The sequence below is a fragment of the Mustela nigripes genome, chromosome X (genome assembly GCF_022355385.1).
Source record: "Mustela nigripes isolate SB6536 chromosome X, MUSNIG.SB6536, whole genome shotgun sequence".
Lineage (NCBI taxonomy): Eukaryota > Metazoa > Chordata > Mammalia > Carnivora > Mustelidae > Mustela > Mustela nigripes.
Genome location: NC_081575.1, coordinates 119,851,111 through 119,866,407, shown reverse-complemented (window position 1 = coordinate 119,866,407; position 15,297 = coordinate 119,851,111). Strand labels below are relative to the sequence as shown.

Here is a 15,297-nt window from a genome sequence, read left to right as displayed (position 1 = left end):
TGGATGGATGGATGAATGGATGGATGATGGATGGATGGTTGGATGATGGTTGGATGATGGTTGGACGGATGGATGGACTATGGATGGATGGATGATGATTGATGGATGGATGGATGGATGATGGATGGATGGATGGATGATGGTTAAACGTATGGATGGATGCATGCATGATGGATAGATACATGATGAATGGATGATGGATCCTGATGAGTGGTTGGATGGATGTTGGGTGAATGGATGGTTAATGGATGGTTGGATGGATGGATACTGAATGGATGAATAATGAGTGGATGGATGGATGATGGATACCTGGAGAGGTGATGGGTGGATGGTTGGATGGTAGATGGATGGATGGATGGGTGATGGGTAGTTGGATAAATGGTTAGAAGTATAGATGAGTCACAGAGGTGAGACAGATGGTAGATAATAGATTGATTAATAGATAATTATGCATGCCATGCCTCATACATACAAAACTACATACACGCACAGTGCTATTGAACATTTTATTTTATATATTTATACTAAAACTACCAGACTTTGTTTCAGTTGACATTCTCATTGGCTTTATTAAACGGATACGAACGATCTATTCTCCCTTTTTACTTGATAAACATAGGTCCACATGGGACATCAGACGAATCCTTAAATCTCTCAAAGCAGCAACATGACCGTGCTCTTTCCTCTCCTCTTGTCATAAAACCATCATGTTTTTCTTTTGTGAGGCACTCACTAATCTAGTGCTATAATCAACATTTTATAAGAATTGTACATAGATGTTTAAAATAATTTCTGAGTTACGAGTGTGACTCCGTTATGCTTCAGGGGTAGTGTTTTGGGAAAGTATTCATTTCCCCTTTTAACATTCAAGGGACAAATCCAAGTTGGTTCTGCAACTTTAATTTTAAGGAAAGGTCTTTAAAAAACACTTGTGTTTTTCTATGTATTTTTGTCACCTGCCCATTCACTATGTCAGGTGTTGTTGGTCTTTTGTTTTATTTTGTTATGTTCAGCACAGAATTGGTAGTTGTTTTCTGGCTGAGTGAGTCAATGCCCTGTTGTGCGTGGAGAAGGAACAGAAGCACTGTGGGGTTCTACAGAACAGGAGCTGGGCTAGTCCGTGTACAGAGCGACCCCGCGTTCCCTCGTGTGGGAAGCCGAAGCTGACACTCACATGGGGGTGTTTGCCGGGTCTGAACGTATCATGCGTTTGTCTTCTCAGGCAAGTGGCACCTTGGGACAAACTGTCACAACAAGACAGATTTTTGTCACCATCCCTTGAGCCACGGCTTTGACTATTTCCATGGGATCCCCGTGACCAACCTGCGAGACTGCAAGCCAGGGGAAGGCAGCGTCTTCACCGGGGGCATCCGGGTGGTGGTATTCATCCCCCTGCAGATTATCGCCATCACTCTCCTCACCCTGGCGGTGCTCAGGTTCCTGGGGCTGGTGCACGTGCCCGTCGGGGTCTTTGTCTTCCTCCTCTGCCTCGCCGCCATGATCCTCGGCCTTCTGGTGTGCTTCCTGCATTACTTCCGGCCCCTGAACTGCTTCCTGATGAGGAACCGCGAGATCACCCAGCAGCCCTTGTCCTACGACAACCTCACGCAGAGGCTGACGGCCGACGCGGCCCAGTTCATGCGACGGTGGGTATCGCCTTTTCTCCGGATGCTGCCTGTTGCCGCGCGGTGCTTGGTGATCTCCGCGGCGGCTGGAGACTCCGGGGTGGCTTCCCTGTGCATGCTGTAGAGGTGGCAGCCAGGCTCTCAGAGGGAGGGGTGCGCCCCGTGGAATGGCCCGTGCAAGGAAGCGCGATGCCGTGGGCTCTCACCCAAGTGGCTCTGCCACGGGTCCCTCGCGTCCTCTGCTTCTGAAACCATGCCAGAAATGTCTCCTAGCCGATCCACGCCCGTCACTCTTGGAGTGGGCATTGTGTAAAGATCCGTGTTGTCCTTGAGACAGAAATGATGTAGGGAAGTCTGAAAGGGTCTGTGCAAATTTCTGAGCAGCACAGCCGTGTGAGCGGCCTGGCCGGGGCCAGGGATCTGGTTTGGGTGTGTGACGACCCGCTGAGTGCACAGGGTCGAGGGTTGCCTTTGGCTAAGGGAGTAACCCTCCACGGAGGGGGGCGGTGTCTGTCCCGAGGAGAGACTATGTCAGGAGCCCCTGCTATTGAAGGCAGACCAGACTCTTGTGTTCTGTTTGGAACGCTGGTGTGTGTGGCCACTTGGCACGTACATGCTGAGAGTGTGTGTGGCTCGGGGCCCCTGTGCGGGTCCCAGCTAAAGGGCAGGAGGAAGGACGTGATGCTGTTCCGGACAGAAGGAGGAGGATTTTAGGCTGGCGGTCACGCTCCTGGCCTCTCTGGTCATCACGGGCACGTGGAGGTACTGCTGAGTTACCGGTGCCTTCGAGCGCCTGAGTAACCGTTGGCCCACACAGCCGGAGTAGGGACTGCCTAGGCTTTGTGTTAGCACAACCTAGAGGCTGTGACAGCCTGCAGATCACCAGTCTCACGTCCTGCCCTTCCTACTGTGGAGCGATCGGGCAAGGCCACACGCTCCCTGCGCGCGTCTGAACCCCGTGTCTCCTAGGACGCTCGGAGAAGTAGCTTGGGCGCCGTGGGGGTTTTGCCACCAAAGCCACAGCCGTCATCATGCCTGTCGCTTTTTCTACAAGGAGACGCTGGCTTGTGATCAGAGGCAAGTCTTAGAAGTGTATGAGGTACACGGTTGATACCGTCATCGGGTCTGGCGTACGCAGAGTGTTCCTAGAAACAAGGTTCTCCTCATTTCTTCCTAGTACGGGGGTCGCTTCTGAAACTTTCCCTCTTCCTGGGCTGAGTGTTCACTTTCAAAAACCCTCTGGCGGTGACAGTAAATTAGTGTCGTCGCTCAACAGTGGGGCACGGTCCGCGTGGATGACAAGGCTGTTAGCTCGTGGGTTAACTCGCCGGGTTTGAGGAGCCAGCGAACAGCCATTCCCAGGTAGGACGGCGCCCCACGGGGTTGCACTTGTGTCCGTCGAAGCTCGAATCCCAGCAGCGTGAGGACGCCAGGATTGAAAGCGTCTGGATGAAACCATCCTTGTCCCGCTGTGTGCGACGTGCGATACCTGACTCGGCCCGTGGCATAGCCAGGCACCTTGAGAATCCACTTCCTATGGCAGCAGAGAAACATAGCCGTATTTGCAAAAAAAAAAAAAAAAAAAAGAATATGATTCTGAGGATAGGAAGACGCATTTCTAAGCACGCCTCACTGCCCGGCATATCCTGGGTTACGTAAGGTCTTTATTTACCATGTTCACGCGGGAAAGGGGTTCAGACGTAGGAGCAGAAGGCAAATGACCGAAAACAGACGCAGTGTTTGTGGCGTCCGTGCGTACGCGTCTGAGTTCCGAACTTCACGGTGCAGAGTGCTTCCTTCAGGGCATTCACAGAAGAGACGGGGGCGGCCCACTTCCCGTCCAACTCATACGTCGGAAGTAGCACAGAGGATGATTTACACGTTTATTTCTCAAATTTACGTTCTTCCCGTAAGCCTTATCTCTGGACGGGTTTACCCTGCCGATGCTCCCTGGAGCTGTGGACCCTTGGACAGCAGGGGCGGGAGGCAGAGAGGCCTCCTTGGGCTGCCATGCTCTCAGAGGAGGCCTCCCCTTGCCAGGTTTGCTACCAACGTGCCCCCGGATTGAAGTGCACACGTCTGTACAACGGCGCACTCCATGGTGCCCCTAATTCCTAAATTAGGAATTTAGTCTTAGGGATGAAATGCATCCTGGGGACATGCTTCTGTTGGGAAGCCAGATAATTAGGTCTCCACACCATATGTTAAAAGCCACAGAGTCGTGCAAAAGACAGGTCATCCTTAATGCAATTTAATTAGCAAGAAGTCCATGTTGCTCTGTCAAGCAGAATAGAGCTGTGGGTTTCTTAGGGATGCCCAGCGCGCTGTCTGTGTCCTGAGTGAAGGACCCTGCAGCCATCCGGCTTGTCCCCTGGGCTGTCGGTTTCTTCCGGGCTCTGTAACTCACAGACAGCGTGGGGGCACCGTGCGAACAGAGGCTTAGCTTGGGGCACGTTCAAGTGTGAATGACCTTCACGGAGCGCTTGTCTGTGACCCACCAGGCCCTGGGGATACGCACGTCACCCGGGACACATTCCACAATCACCATCTTCTTCTTGCCGCAGAACATCCACGTGGCCTGGGACAAAGAGACGGCTTCTTGTGGAGGACTTTGAGTCTCCACACGTCGGAGCGGAGGGCCAGAGCCGTGTGGGTAATAGCAGAGATCGGATCCAGAAAGCACAGCACATTGCCTACGAAGGCCGTCCTCTCTGTCGGAGTGGGCCATGTGGATCTCTTTGACCTGCTTCGGACTCTGCCAGCGCACCTCCTCTTTACAAGAGGAGGAGGAAGCAGATCAGGGAATGGTATAGATGGAAACAGAAGACTCGGGGTCTCGTGCCCCCGAAGTAGAACGTATCCCGGGAATTCTTACGGGAGCTCTGATGTCCGTCCCGTCATTGCCATGGAGATGGAGACTTTGCTGACTCTGAAAAGAATTCACAAGCTGCCTAGGAACAGGTGAACTCAGTGAGTTCATTTGATTCACCAAGTAGTTTTCCCTTCGTGTACGCCAAGGCCACATTTAAAAAGGTTGATGCCAGTGGAGAGAAGGAGACCCATGTTTCTTGGCGTCTTAGACAGAGCAGGTGAACTTTGGTCACTCTCGGTGCGCAGAGCTGGTGATGTCGGACCCTTTCTTCCCTAAATACATCGAAAACGATGCTTGGTGGCTGGAAAGAACATTTACGTTGAAAGAAACTGCTCTCTTTCTCTGCGAGCCACACATGTGTAGGCTGAAGAGGGTGTTTTCAAGGATGATGGCGTCATACGCACACCCTTGAGATTTGTAGGGTTTACGGTCTCCGGTCACTGCGTTCGTAAATGCCTATGACCTTTACCGCAGGCGTTCGGATGCCCAGGCCTCCACGTTCAAGGCGTACTGAACAAACTCTGGGTGTATTTTGTATGTATACAGCGTGTTCTCCGCCAGCGCGTGGGTATTCTAAGAGGCTGTCATCAGAAGTGAGATAAACAATAGTCATTCCCGGTTATGCTTAGGATGGGGCATCTGAGGACAAACCCACCGTCTGGAAAAGAGCTGGACGTCTGTTTTTAATCTCTGCCTTCCCAGAGCGGTGAGATCACGTTTCTGCCACGTTAACACACCCTGACCCCTGACTGGTCCCACAAGGGAGGTGAGCGCGCTGTGGAAGTGATGGAAAGCATGGTGCACTGGGGGACGTCACGTGGTCATGGAGAGACGACGTCCTCACAGGAGGGTGGTGGGGAAGAGCTCCGTGTGCCGTGTCCTGTGCTCTGGAGCTGTATAGGAGACTGAGACTTCCTCCTGCAAGTGCGGCTGGTGTCCTCAAAAAGCCCTAAAACGTGGGACCACTGATAAATGGGCCATTAGGAGACCTGACCTTTTATCCGGTTCTGCAGCCGTCGATATTGGGCACAGTCGGAAGCCTGACATGCACTTACAGGGTAGCCTTTGACAGCCAGGCCTTTGACACCTCCAGCCACACCGTGGTGGAAGTGGCCATACTGAATGGCTGGGATTTGGCCCAGAGCATGTTGCAAAGAAAGGGATTGCAGGATGACTTGATGAGTTTCAGTAAGCGTTGAAGCCACAAGGGAGTAGCGGGGGTATCGATCTTTAATTCACGGCGACGGTCATGCATCAGAGCAGAATTCAGGGCCGCACACAGGGAGACACACACACACACGTTCACCCGTGGAAAGGTTAGGTAATTCAAGAACGGTCTTGCTGGGTAAGGCTAGATGCCCTAGGATGGGCCTCTGCTGTGCCTGGGTCATTGGGACACAGGTTCCAGAGTGAAGGGGACCTCTGGCTCGTCAAGGGGGCCCCCGTCCCAGGTAGAGCGTTCTGGAAGCCATCTTCAGTTGTGGAGGGAGGCTTGCTTTTCGTGATTCCGCGATCCGTGTCATCCCTGACGGAGTGGGGCTTCGATAAGGCACTGTCACCCCCCGACCACCCCGTTCTCTATCAAACACACAGATCCCTTTTATGCCCTGGGATCATGGTCCAAACTGGAAATCAGGAGGCATGAGCCCTGCCTGTCGAGTTCACAGGTACACGGCAGGTCCAGGGAATGAGGGATGGGTGGTATCGGTCCTGGAGCCCCCGGGAATGGGATGTGACTCAGCTCCTTCCGGGTGGTGAGCGGCTGCCCTACAGGAATGTGGGCTGGGGCCGCCGACTTCCCGCTCTGCAGACTTTCCCAGAGAAAGCAGAAATGCTGGTTCGTGAGAGGAGCCCCGTGGGGGGAACTCCCCAGTGGTCTCGATATTAGCTTGTTTTTTTAGCGCTCAGAACCCTGCTGGATGATTGAATGGCTGCTCTGTCTGCACCTCAGCCTATACCCCGGCTGACTCTGCTCCCAGGGTCATCAGTTCCTGTCCCTGTCCCCAGGCTTAGCATGAACGTCCAGAATCTGTCCCAGCCCATCTGTCTGGTATTGTCTGAGTCGGAACACTTATTCCTAGCAGGACAGATTTGCTCCTACGGGGTGAATACACTCTCTTCTTCCTCTCCCCTTCGAGGGTCCGTCTAAGGAGGCTCTCTGAACCTTTTAAGACGCTCTTCTAGCGATGGCCAAGACACATGATTGATTTTCCAAAGCCACCTTGGAAAATGCATCTCCTCTCAGAATCTCATTTCCTATTACAACAATTTTAGTTGTTTTTGAGGCCTGCCACCTAAACTGCAGGGAAACTATCCGTCTGTCCATCTGTCTACCTAATTTGCCGCATAGGCTCAGTATCTTGCCGTCTCTGGGTTCGGACGATGAATCAATACATGCAGGGAATTAACAGCCAGAACGAGCAAAGGATCTTTCCTGCACCTGTTGCGTGGTACGGGCGTGTGGGTGGCTTTAGGTATTTTTATTCGGATCACACTGGGGTTGGAGAGGGGCCTCACAGGTGGTGATGGACGGGGTCAGAGTCTGGCATCCTCACTGGCCAAAAAGCTCTTGATCTAATGAGAGACCTCACAGTCACAACGAGGCTGCGTCCGCGGAATCCTTGCACAGAGAGCACCGTGTGAAGCCCTGTCCAGCTGCTGAAGCCAATGTGCACACGCGGCAAGGGTGTGAGCAAAGCCCGAAATCAAGCCGCCTTTTAAACTCTTAGACGAATTGGCTTTTAGGACAGAGTGTCCATTGCATCTTTTTTGGGGGGGAGGAAAGAGTGGATTCCCTACTTTTCTTGTCTTTTTTTATTTTTGAAATAAAAACGTCTCTCCATGTTTCTGTGGCTGTGGCAGGGACATGTGCAACGCTAAAAAATTAAAGGACCAAAGCGTGTCAGGGAGAAAGTTGCAATTGTTGCCGTTGAAACGGCAACAGTGGAAATCCTGGTGTTCAGTCCGTCACACCAAGGACTTGCCTTCCGCGACCCAACATGTAGCAAAGCTTGTGTATTCGTGGGGTTTTTCTGAAAGTCTTTCCACCTGCACGGACTTTCATTTTATTTTTTAAAGATTTATATATTTATTTTAGAGATGGTTCCCAGTAACGTGCCCAAGTTGGTCCTGAGCCAGCAGAGACCCGGCTCGCTCAGAGTTTGAGTTTCAGGCTGATGATCTGTTTCAAAAGCCAACGGGAACCTCCGTGCGAGGAGCCGCCTTCCGTGTAAAGGGTGATGAGCAGCTGGTCTGCGGACGGCCCCGTAAGGCATTATGGGGACGGGACGAACCCAAGCGGTGTGCTCGTGGACGGCCCCTTAGAAAGGGGGTTCCTCCACATGTCGAGTCGGTCCTTCACTCCGTCGGTGCCCGGCAGCCGTCAGAAGGGCACTCGGACAACAGCCCCGCTGAGACGGAAAGGCGTTTCTGGTGCTTTCCAGGACAAAGGTGAACTCGGAACCGCTTCCATGAAACCGAAGGGCCTCCTCAAAGTGCGTTGGTCAGAGATCAGCGCCAGGCAGAGAGCAGGTGCTGGGTCTTCCCGAGCCCTTCTCAGCAGACCCGGGTAAAAACCCCGAGACCTTCCCACACTCCCCAGGCTCGTGACTGTTGTCACAAGGCGCCCCCCGCCCCGGTTGACAGCAACTTACAGCTCTCCCCCAGCTGTGTGTTCTCACCCGTTAGAACACAGGCTGTTTTGATGCACCGAGGAAATGCTTTTGCAGTAACTTGACACTCTTTATCGCTTGGGACGCGTTCAAAGAATGTTCCCGGTGACTTCCAAAACGTCAGTGTGGACGGTGGGGCCTTTATTCGAGGAGACTAGTTCGGTCGTAGAAGGTGGGCAGTATGGCGGAACAGTTGACTTGGCGGTAGATGGGGGACAGGTGTTGCCGTAAGAAGTCTAGAAATGGGAGTATTCCAGGCAGTAGCTTGTGTGTGTGTGTCTGTGCGTGTGTTCATATTCCAAAGGGAATAGGCTTTTGAAGGCCCTCGAGTTCCTACTCATCGCTGCATAGAGAAGGAAGAATAGAATTCAAGGTCGTTCCCACAACAGTCCTTCCAGAGCTGTGTCCTTGGGGGACGTGTTGAGAACATAGCGGGTGAGCCTGCTGGCCCGGACAGGGCGACCGTGACTCTTCTCTTCATAGACACACCGCGCACGCGTCCGTTCTCCAGAGGACACGCGCCGTGTTGGACGTCACCGTGGCGTGCTGTCTGACGTTTGAGACGGCCTCACGTCCTGCGAGTTTGGTGGCGGCAGGAACAGAGACCCACATGCTCACGGCGTTCTGGCTCTCTCTCCTCTCCTAGGCACACCGGGACGCCGTTCCTCCTGGTCGTGTCGTACCTGCACGTGCACACGGCCCTCTTCTCCTCCAAGGACTTCGCCGGCAAAAGCAAACACGGCGCTTACGGCGACGCAGTGGAGGAAATGGACTGGAGCGTAGGTATGTGCGTGTTTGGCTTCCGTGGCGTGTGCTCACGGGGTCTCTGAGTCATTCTCCTTCTCCCTCACGTCCTGGGAAGGGCCACCTCTGCAACCCCATGCCTGTAAAGACAGCAGATGAGTTTTTGGACAGTTTGAAAAAGGCTGTGAAGACGTCTTTTTTTTTTTTTAAGTGTCCTCTCCATGTCCATGAGATCACCCTGTCCCTGCCGTCTTGGCTTTTCTCGGGCAGACCCGGGGCGACGTCGGGTATGTTCTGTAGTGCGTGAAGGGGAAGCAAAGGTTGGGAAGCCTGTGGTCTGACCCCGTCACTCAGCACCTGTCGTTGCCGGTGACCCTGTCCCTTGTGTGGATGCTGCGCCATCCCTGTGGAAAACAGGGGACACCGTTGTCCAAATGTCACCAGCCCGCAGGTTGCTTATGATTTTTCCTTCTCTCATTCTTCCTGTTTTTCTCTGTGCACCAAATCGATAGTTTTTCACTCTTTCATCTACATGATTTGGAAATAAGGTGACCATTGCCAAGGAGCATTGTTTGTTTTTAATTTTTTTTTTTTTGTGGTCGGTTGGTTTTGAGCTACAAATGGAACGTGATGCTGGTTGCGTATGGGGACGATGAGAAGAACAAGTTTTGGTTTGTTCCGTTTTGTTCAGTCTCGAAAGGAGCGTTGGGAGGAGGACAGGAGCCTCGTGCTCCCTCTAACTGTCCAGGCAGAGCGTCCGTGAATCCGAGAGAGTCTTAAGTACTGAGGCTTCCATTCTGTCGTCTCTCGTTGAAGAGTTCAGATAAGGCAAGCCCTTGGCTTCTTTCTTCTCTGAGGGTCTGGGATTCTGTAGAAGAACAGAGAGGGGGTCCCTGTGATGAATGCTGGGGCTCACGAAAGCACAACATTCCCCTTTTTGAGACTGACGGGACAGATGCCTGTACTTCCGTGGCGTGTGCTCACGGGGTCTCTGAGTCCACCTCCTCCTCCCTCATGTCCCGGGATGGGCCACCTCCGCGCCCCATGCCTGTGAAGATTTTCATGTATGTCCCGGACGCCAGGACGAGCTTGACTCTCTTCTGCTTCTTTCAGTGTCGCCTGTGAATCCCTTTACGTGTTCCACACCTTCGCGGTGTGACTCGGTAAAACGTTTCACCTCCTGGATGACTGTTGTGTTTCTTGGATGACCGCGTTGGTGGGGTAACACGCGAGCTCGTGCTGGTGCCATCCAGCGGACTGATGAGTTTTTGTTTCATTATCTTGCCGGAGATGTGTCCCCTGACTCCTGAGCAAGTCTGGCGCTCAGTGTTTTCCCCCTTCAGTCCCCTCTAGAATGAAACAGTTCACATTTTTGAGTCTTTGAGGGTGCGTGAGAACCCGATGTCCCATCTGTAGATGATTCTGTGCTTTTCTTTTTGCCAAAAAAGCAAAGCAGTGACGTCCATGCATCAGGACATTTCTGCTGTTTTACCAGAACATCAGAGTGTTTCAAGGAACATCCCTACTTTTCAAGAAAAGCCTTTCCATAGGAGGCTGAGGGGGCTGCGGCGTTCTGAAAAATTACATAATAAAATGAAACGGGGATATTTGCTTGACAATGATGCCTCCTGCAAGAGAGGTTTGTAAGAGGGCAGTGGGTAGCAGCAGAGGGCATATCTCTTCCTTCTGGAGCATTTTCTTTCAAAATTGTTGGACACGACCTCATTCTGTGGAACCCAGCATTCTCCAGTGCAGGGTTCCCTGAATCTGGAAAGGCATCGCCATGACGAAAACGTTCACTACTTAGTTGTGCTTCCTCCGTGGTCATTCCCACGCCACGTCCTTGTGTCATTGCCTTATTCTTAGCCGAGGGACGCCACTGTCTTGGGTAGCTATGGTGAGGGGGCAGATCTGCAGCGAGGACCACAGAAGGGGTCCTGCACGGACCCCACAGGGTAGACTCACATCCTGGGTCTAGAAATCCCTCTAAGGAACCGACGGGCGGTTAGCACACGTTAGTCTGCACACGTGCCGTCCTCTGTGCCATGGGCCGTCAGTGTGGGAGTCTTTGTGCTCATTGTCCCCATTCTGAAGGTGAGGCAGGTGAGGTGGGTGAAGGCTGACGCACCTGCCTGCCTCAGGTGTACATCTTACAGAATCAGTAGACGTGATGAGCAGGAACCTGAATGCAGGTGTTTCCCCAGAGTGTGAAGGTGGTTGCACCCGGTCCCACTGCTTCCTTGTAATGGGAAAGGCCACCTCGTCAGTGCCGGATGGCCAGCCATCAGTCAGAGGGAAGGAGTTCACTCTTGCATTACACACGTTTGTTGAATATGGGAGCCTAATTTTCTTTTTCGGAGGCGGTGAGTAATATGGATATGGTCCTTGACATAAGGGAAGTTAGGAACCGTGGAGGATTTATCATTCTTCCAGGAGATCCAAAAATAACGCAGTGTGGAAAGGGCTGAATGTGTGTCCTGGCAAACATGCCGATGTGCTGCTCCAGAGTTTGGGGAAGGGATGGACGGGCATACGGGGCCAGTACGCACAGCCCCCCAGGTCATTCTGGCAGGATACCCTCACACTGGTATCCTGGGGGCACCTGGGAGACCTTCACAGGTAATTTTCAATCCCAAGTAATTCTGAAGATGTAGAGCTTTGGGGAGGAATAAGCCAAATCAGTGTGTTCAAATGGGCACCCGGTATCTTGACGGTGTGCCGTCCTAGCTATTCTCCGTCCCCCAGGAAGTGGAGTGATTCCTTCTTGGGATCTGTAAAGTCGAGCGGGGCAGAGGGAACAGGTGGAGGGCCAGAGGCGGTTGCCGCCGCTGGTTTCTTCTGTGTGCCTCGTACCGTTCCTCTGGTCTGTGGGGCAGAATCTGCATGCATTGACCATTCATTCAGAGCCCCGTGCTGTTCGTAGAGCCACGGGAAGGCATCATCAATCACTACTTGCTTAGGATTCCACTAGCCCGTCCTGGATCCTACAAAGGGAGATGCAGCTCAGGCACAATGAGGTGAACGCTGATATAAATCTCAGGCTTTAGGTCGGTCCTTTCAACTAAGAAAAAGTCCCTGATGCTTCAAGGGTTGGGATTCCATGGCTTTTTTTTTTTTCCTTTCTTTCTTTCAAACCAAAACCATAAGCTTTTTTCTTCAGCAGAAGCACCACCAGCCTTGCTGTTGGCATGGAGAAGTCTTGAGGAGCGAGTTCTCCGTTGCCCAGTATCTGTGATGTGGTACCCACTGGTGGCTGTGTCTGATCGTCCCTTTCTCCCTGCCTTTCCCTCCGTGGGGCTGGACAGGGCCACCTTCTCTGGGTGCAGGGAAGGAACACACAGCCAACCAGAAGGAAAAAAGAGCAGATGTGTTCATGCAAGACAAGCTAGGTGTTATGGGACAGCGCGAGCTCCTCTTTTCCGTGCCCGACGTAGAGTTAAGCACATAGCACGTGGTATCTGTGGCCACACATCAAATCCATCTTGAGGAATGGAGAATAAATTGGAAGGTCTCATTTAGCAGGTCAGGATAGTCCCAAGAACCTCAAGGAACACAAGCATGGGGAGATTTGGGTGTTGGTCAGAGCCCCTCAAACCTATGGCGTAATTCTAACCAAGGTTTGGCTTATTGGGCAAGAGTCTAATGGAGTCTCACTTTAAACATGGACTCTTTCTAGGACCGTTGTGAGACCCCGTGGATAATCCCTCACTTAGTAGGTCCATGTGCCTGGGCCTAAGTGCTCTGGTTGGGTTCATGTAGAAGACATTTGCTTCTGGAATGCTGCAGACCAGGAGCATAGCAGGGGCCCCAGAAAATCATATTTAAGGGTGAAATCAGGGGAGTCAGGTGCCTGATACTTGCAAGGTCCTGTCCAAGGTGCTAAGATTGCTAGGAAAGCATGGCTTTTACCTGTGTGCATGAAGGTCCACCTGTGGGAGTGGATAAGCATGCTTTGAAAAGATACAGAAAACACTTGAGTAAGTCATGACTCAAGGTTTCCTTCTGTTTAAATCCAAGGTAAAAGTTGAGAGATGAACTTCCATGTTTCTGCTTCTCGTCAGCTAGCATCACAGGGTCTAAAAAGGCAATGGTAACATTCTTTTTGTGATTCTTTGGTTCTCTGAGGAATGTAATCTGGGCCACCATGCTGGATATTTCCTTTGGGATTCAATACATCAGTTTTGTCTTGAGTGTTTAAACGCTCCTTTTCTTGATAAACGGGGACTCCCTCTAAAGCGTGTAAATAATGTGTTTGCTTCTGATGCATTCTGAAAATGGAAGGCCGGGTCAACCATTCAAAGGAAGGGCAAAACAGAAATAATCCCCAAAGGAAAAACAAGAAGTGTAGAAGACCAAGAAGAATAGGAATGGGGTTATCAGAACTCAGGGGTAAAGAATACTTCAAAAGACAGTCAACTCCAGCTAGGAAGAGGTGAAAAGACCCAAATAGGTTTAGCTACTAGGAATGTTAGAGTCGTAGGATGTACCCGAGCGCTCAATATTTGAAGAGCTCAGGGTCAGTGGGGGTGGGGTGTTTCTTCAAGCAGCACAGAGAGACGTGATTAGGGGGATAACTTACTGGACTCTGTCTGGTCTGTGTTCTGCTTGGAGGGAGACCAGGAGTCAGGTGTTGGCTCAGAATGGGCAATTGGGTAATTTTCAGTCTGGCATTGAGGCAGCAGATGGATCATTGAATAGACTGTTGACTGAAATGCTGCCAGAGAGTATCACAAAAGACAATTCAGCCTTGGAGTTTGGGGCATTAGGGAATGACCCACGTGTCAGGCCATGGCAGGGGAATGAGGAGAATGGGGGGCTAGTGGCTTGGGAGGTGATGGGTTGCACCTCCAAACATGATGTGTTGGAAACCTGGAAGGAGGTCAAAGTGTTTACATGGCAGAAGTGGAAACATTTCAGGTATGCACAGGTGTGGGGGATGCTTTTAGGGGTTTGGATAAAAGACAAGAAGTCAGGCTTCTTGTGTCAAGCACATCAAGGGACTGGAGAACCGGGGCATCCAGCTGGCTCCTTCTTTGTGAGTGCACGCGCATAATAGACACCAGGCTCTGCTCCCCTGTGACTGGAATAGCTGATTAGGTCCATTCACTTTCAGATGTCTGAAACAAGAGGTTGATGTCTGCACAAGACATTGTATGAGTAATGGTGTGCTTTAGAGGGAGCAAGTAGAGCCATTATGGACCAACATTCATTAACTGAGCTTCCAGTTTTATCAAATGCTCAGTGGAGACCTGAAAATTATTTCAAGGGTTGGTCACTGGCCAAAGTTCCAGGTTTTCAGTAGGTTTCTGAGAGGGAGGGAGGTGGTCTGTGCACACTAAAGCATGCTGGCTTCCGGCTCTGTACAGCACAGCCCCATCTGTCAGCTCCATGGCACGGAGGCGGTATTAAGAGTGAAATGCTGAGAACGCGTGACTCATTGTCACCTTATAGCTGTGTTGCACATTGCAGTGGACTGTGCTCAGGACCGTTCCTACTCTGATGTAGTGGGATGCAGAACGTTAAAGCCTTTTGTAGTAAAACTCAAAAGCTTCTCATGTGGAACAAGTATGTCTTCCAGTCTTCTGCAACCAAGGTTGGATGTGTTGTGAGTTCTTGAGTGTTCTTCACTCACATTGTGTTTAAAAGTGTGCTGTGTAGAGTTTAAGTAAAAATAAATAAATGAAGCCAGGATGCCCTGGCCCCAGACTAGACAGAATGATGGAGAAGAACACTAAGCCCAGAAAGAGAATCTCTTGTAAATGTAAAGTTGGCCTTTCAAGAAAGACGGCTAAGAATAGGTGATAATGTTAATTGCCATAGGATGGTTACACTTTGGGAGACATTATGATTACCTTGGTGGTACTGGCCCTGTAGTGAGTGTATTGCATGCACTGAAAAGAGACGGAGGGTATGATGATGATGGTGGTGGTGGTGGTGGTAGTGGTGGTGCTGGTGGTGGAGGTGAAGGTGATGGGGATGGGGATGATGATAGTGGTGATGATAATGATGGTTATGATGGTGATGGAGATGATAATGATGGTGGCGGTGGTGATGGTGGTGAAGAAGATGACAGTGATGTTGGTGATGCTGGTGATGTTGATAGTGAAGAAGGTGATGGTGATGATGAAGGTGATGATAATGAAAAAGATGAGGATCATAGTTGTGATGATGGTGGTGGTTAATGGTGATGAAGGTGATGATTTTGAAGAGGAGGGTGGTGACAGTGATGATGGTGCTGATGCTGATGATGATGATAATGATAGTGATGATGATGATGATGATGAAGGTGATTTTGAAGAGGAGGATGGTGATGGTGATGAGGATGAAGAAGAGGAGGGGATGGTGATGATGGTGATCATGAAGATGATGGTGATGCTGGTGATGG

General features: G+C 51.3%; 1 protein-coding gene across 5 annotated transcripts in view; it reads left to right on the top strand.

Moving 5' to 3' along the window:
- STS (steroid sulfatase) overlaps nucleotides 1–15,297 on the top strand; it is a 135,794-nt gene that overhangs the window by 67,261 nt on the left and 53,236 nt on the right. For all 5 annotated transcript variants that reach the window (XM_059385846.1, XM_059385847.1, XM_059385848.1 and 2 more), the window contains 2 exons: nucleotides 1,223–1,646; nucleotides 8,815–8,951. In XM_059385846.1, the coding sequence (XP_059241829.1) occupies nucleotides 1,223–1,646; nucleotides 8,815–8,951 (561 nt within the window). The remainder of the gene's footprint in view (nucleotides 1–1,222; nucleotides 1,647–8,814; nucleotides 8,952–15,297) is intronic.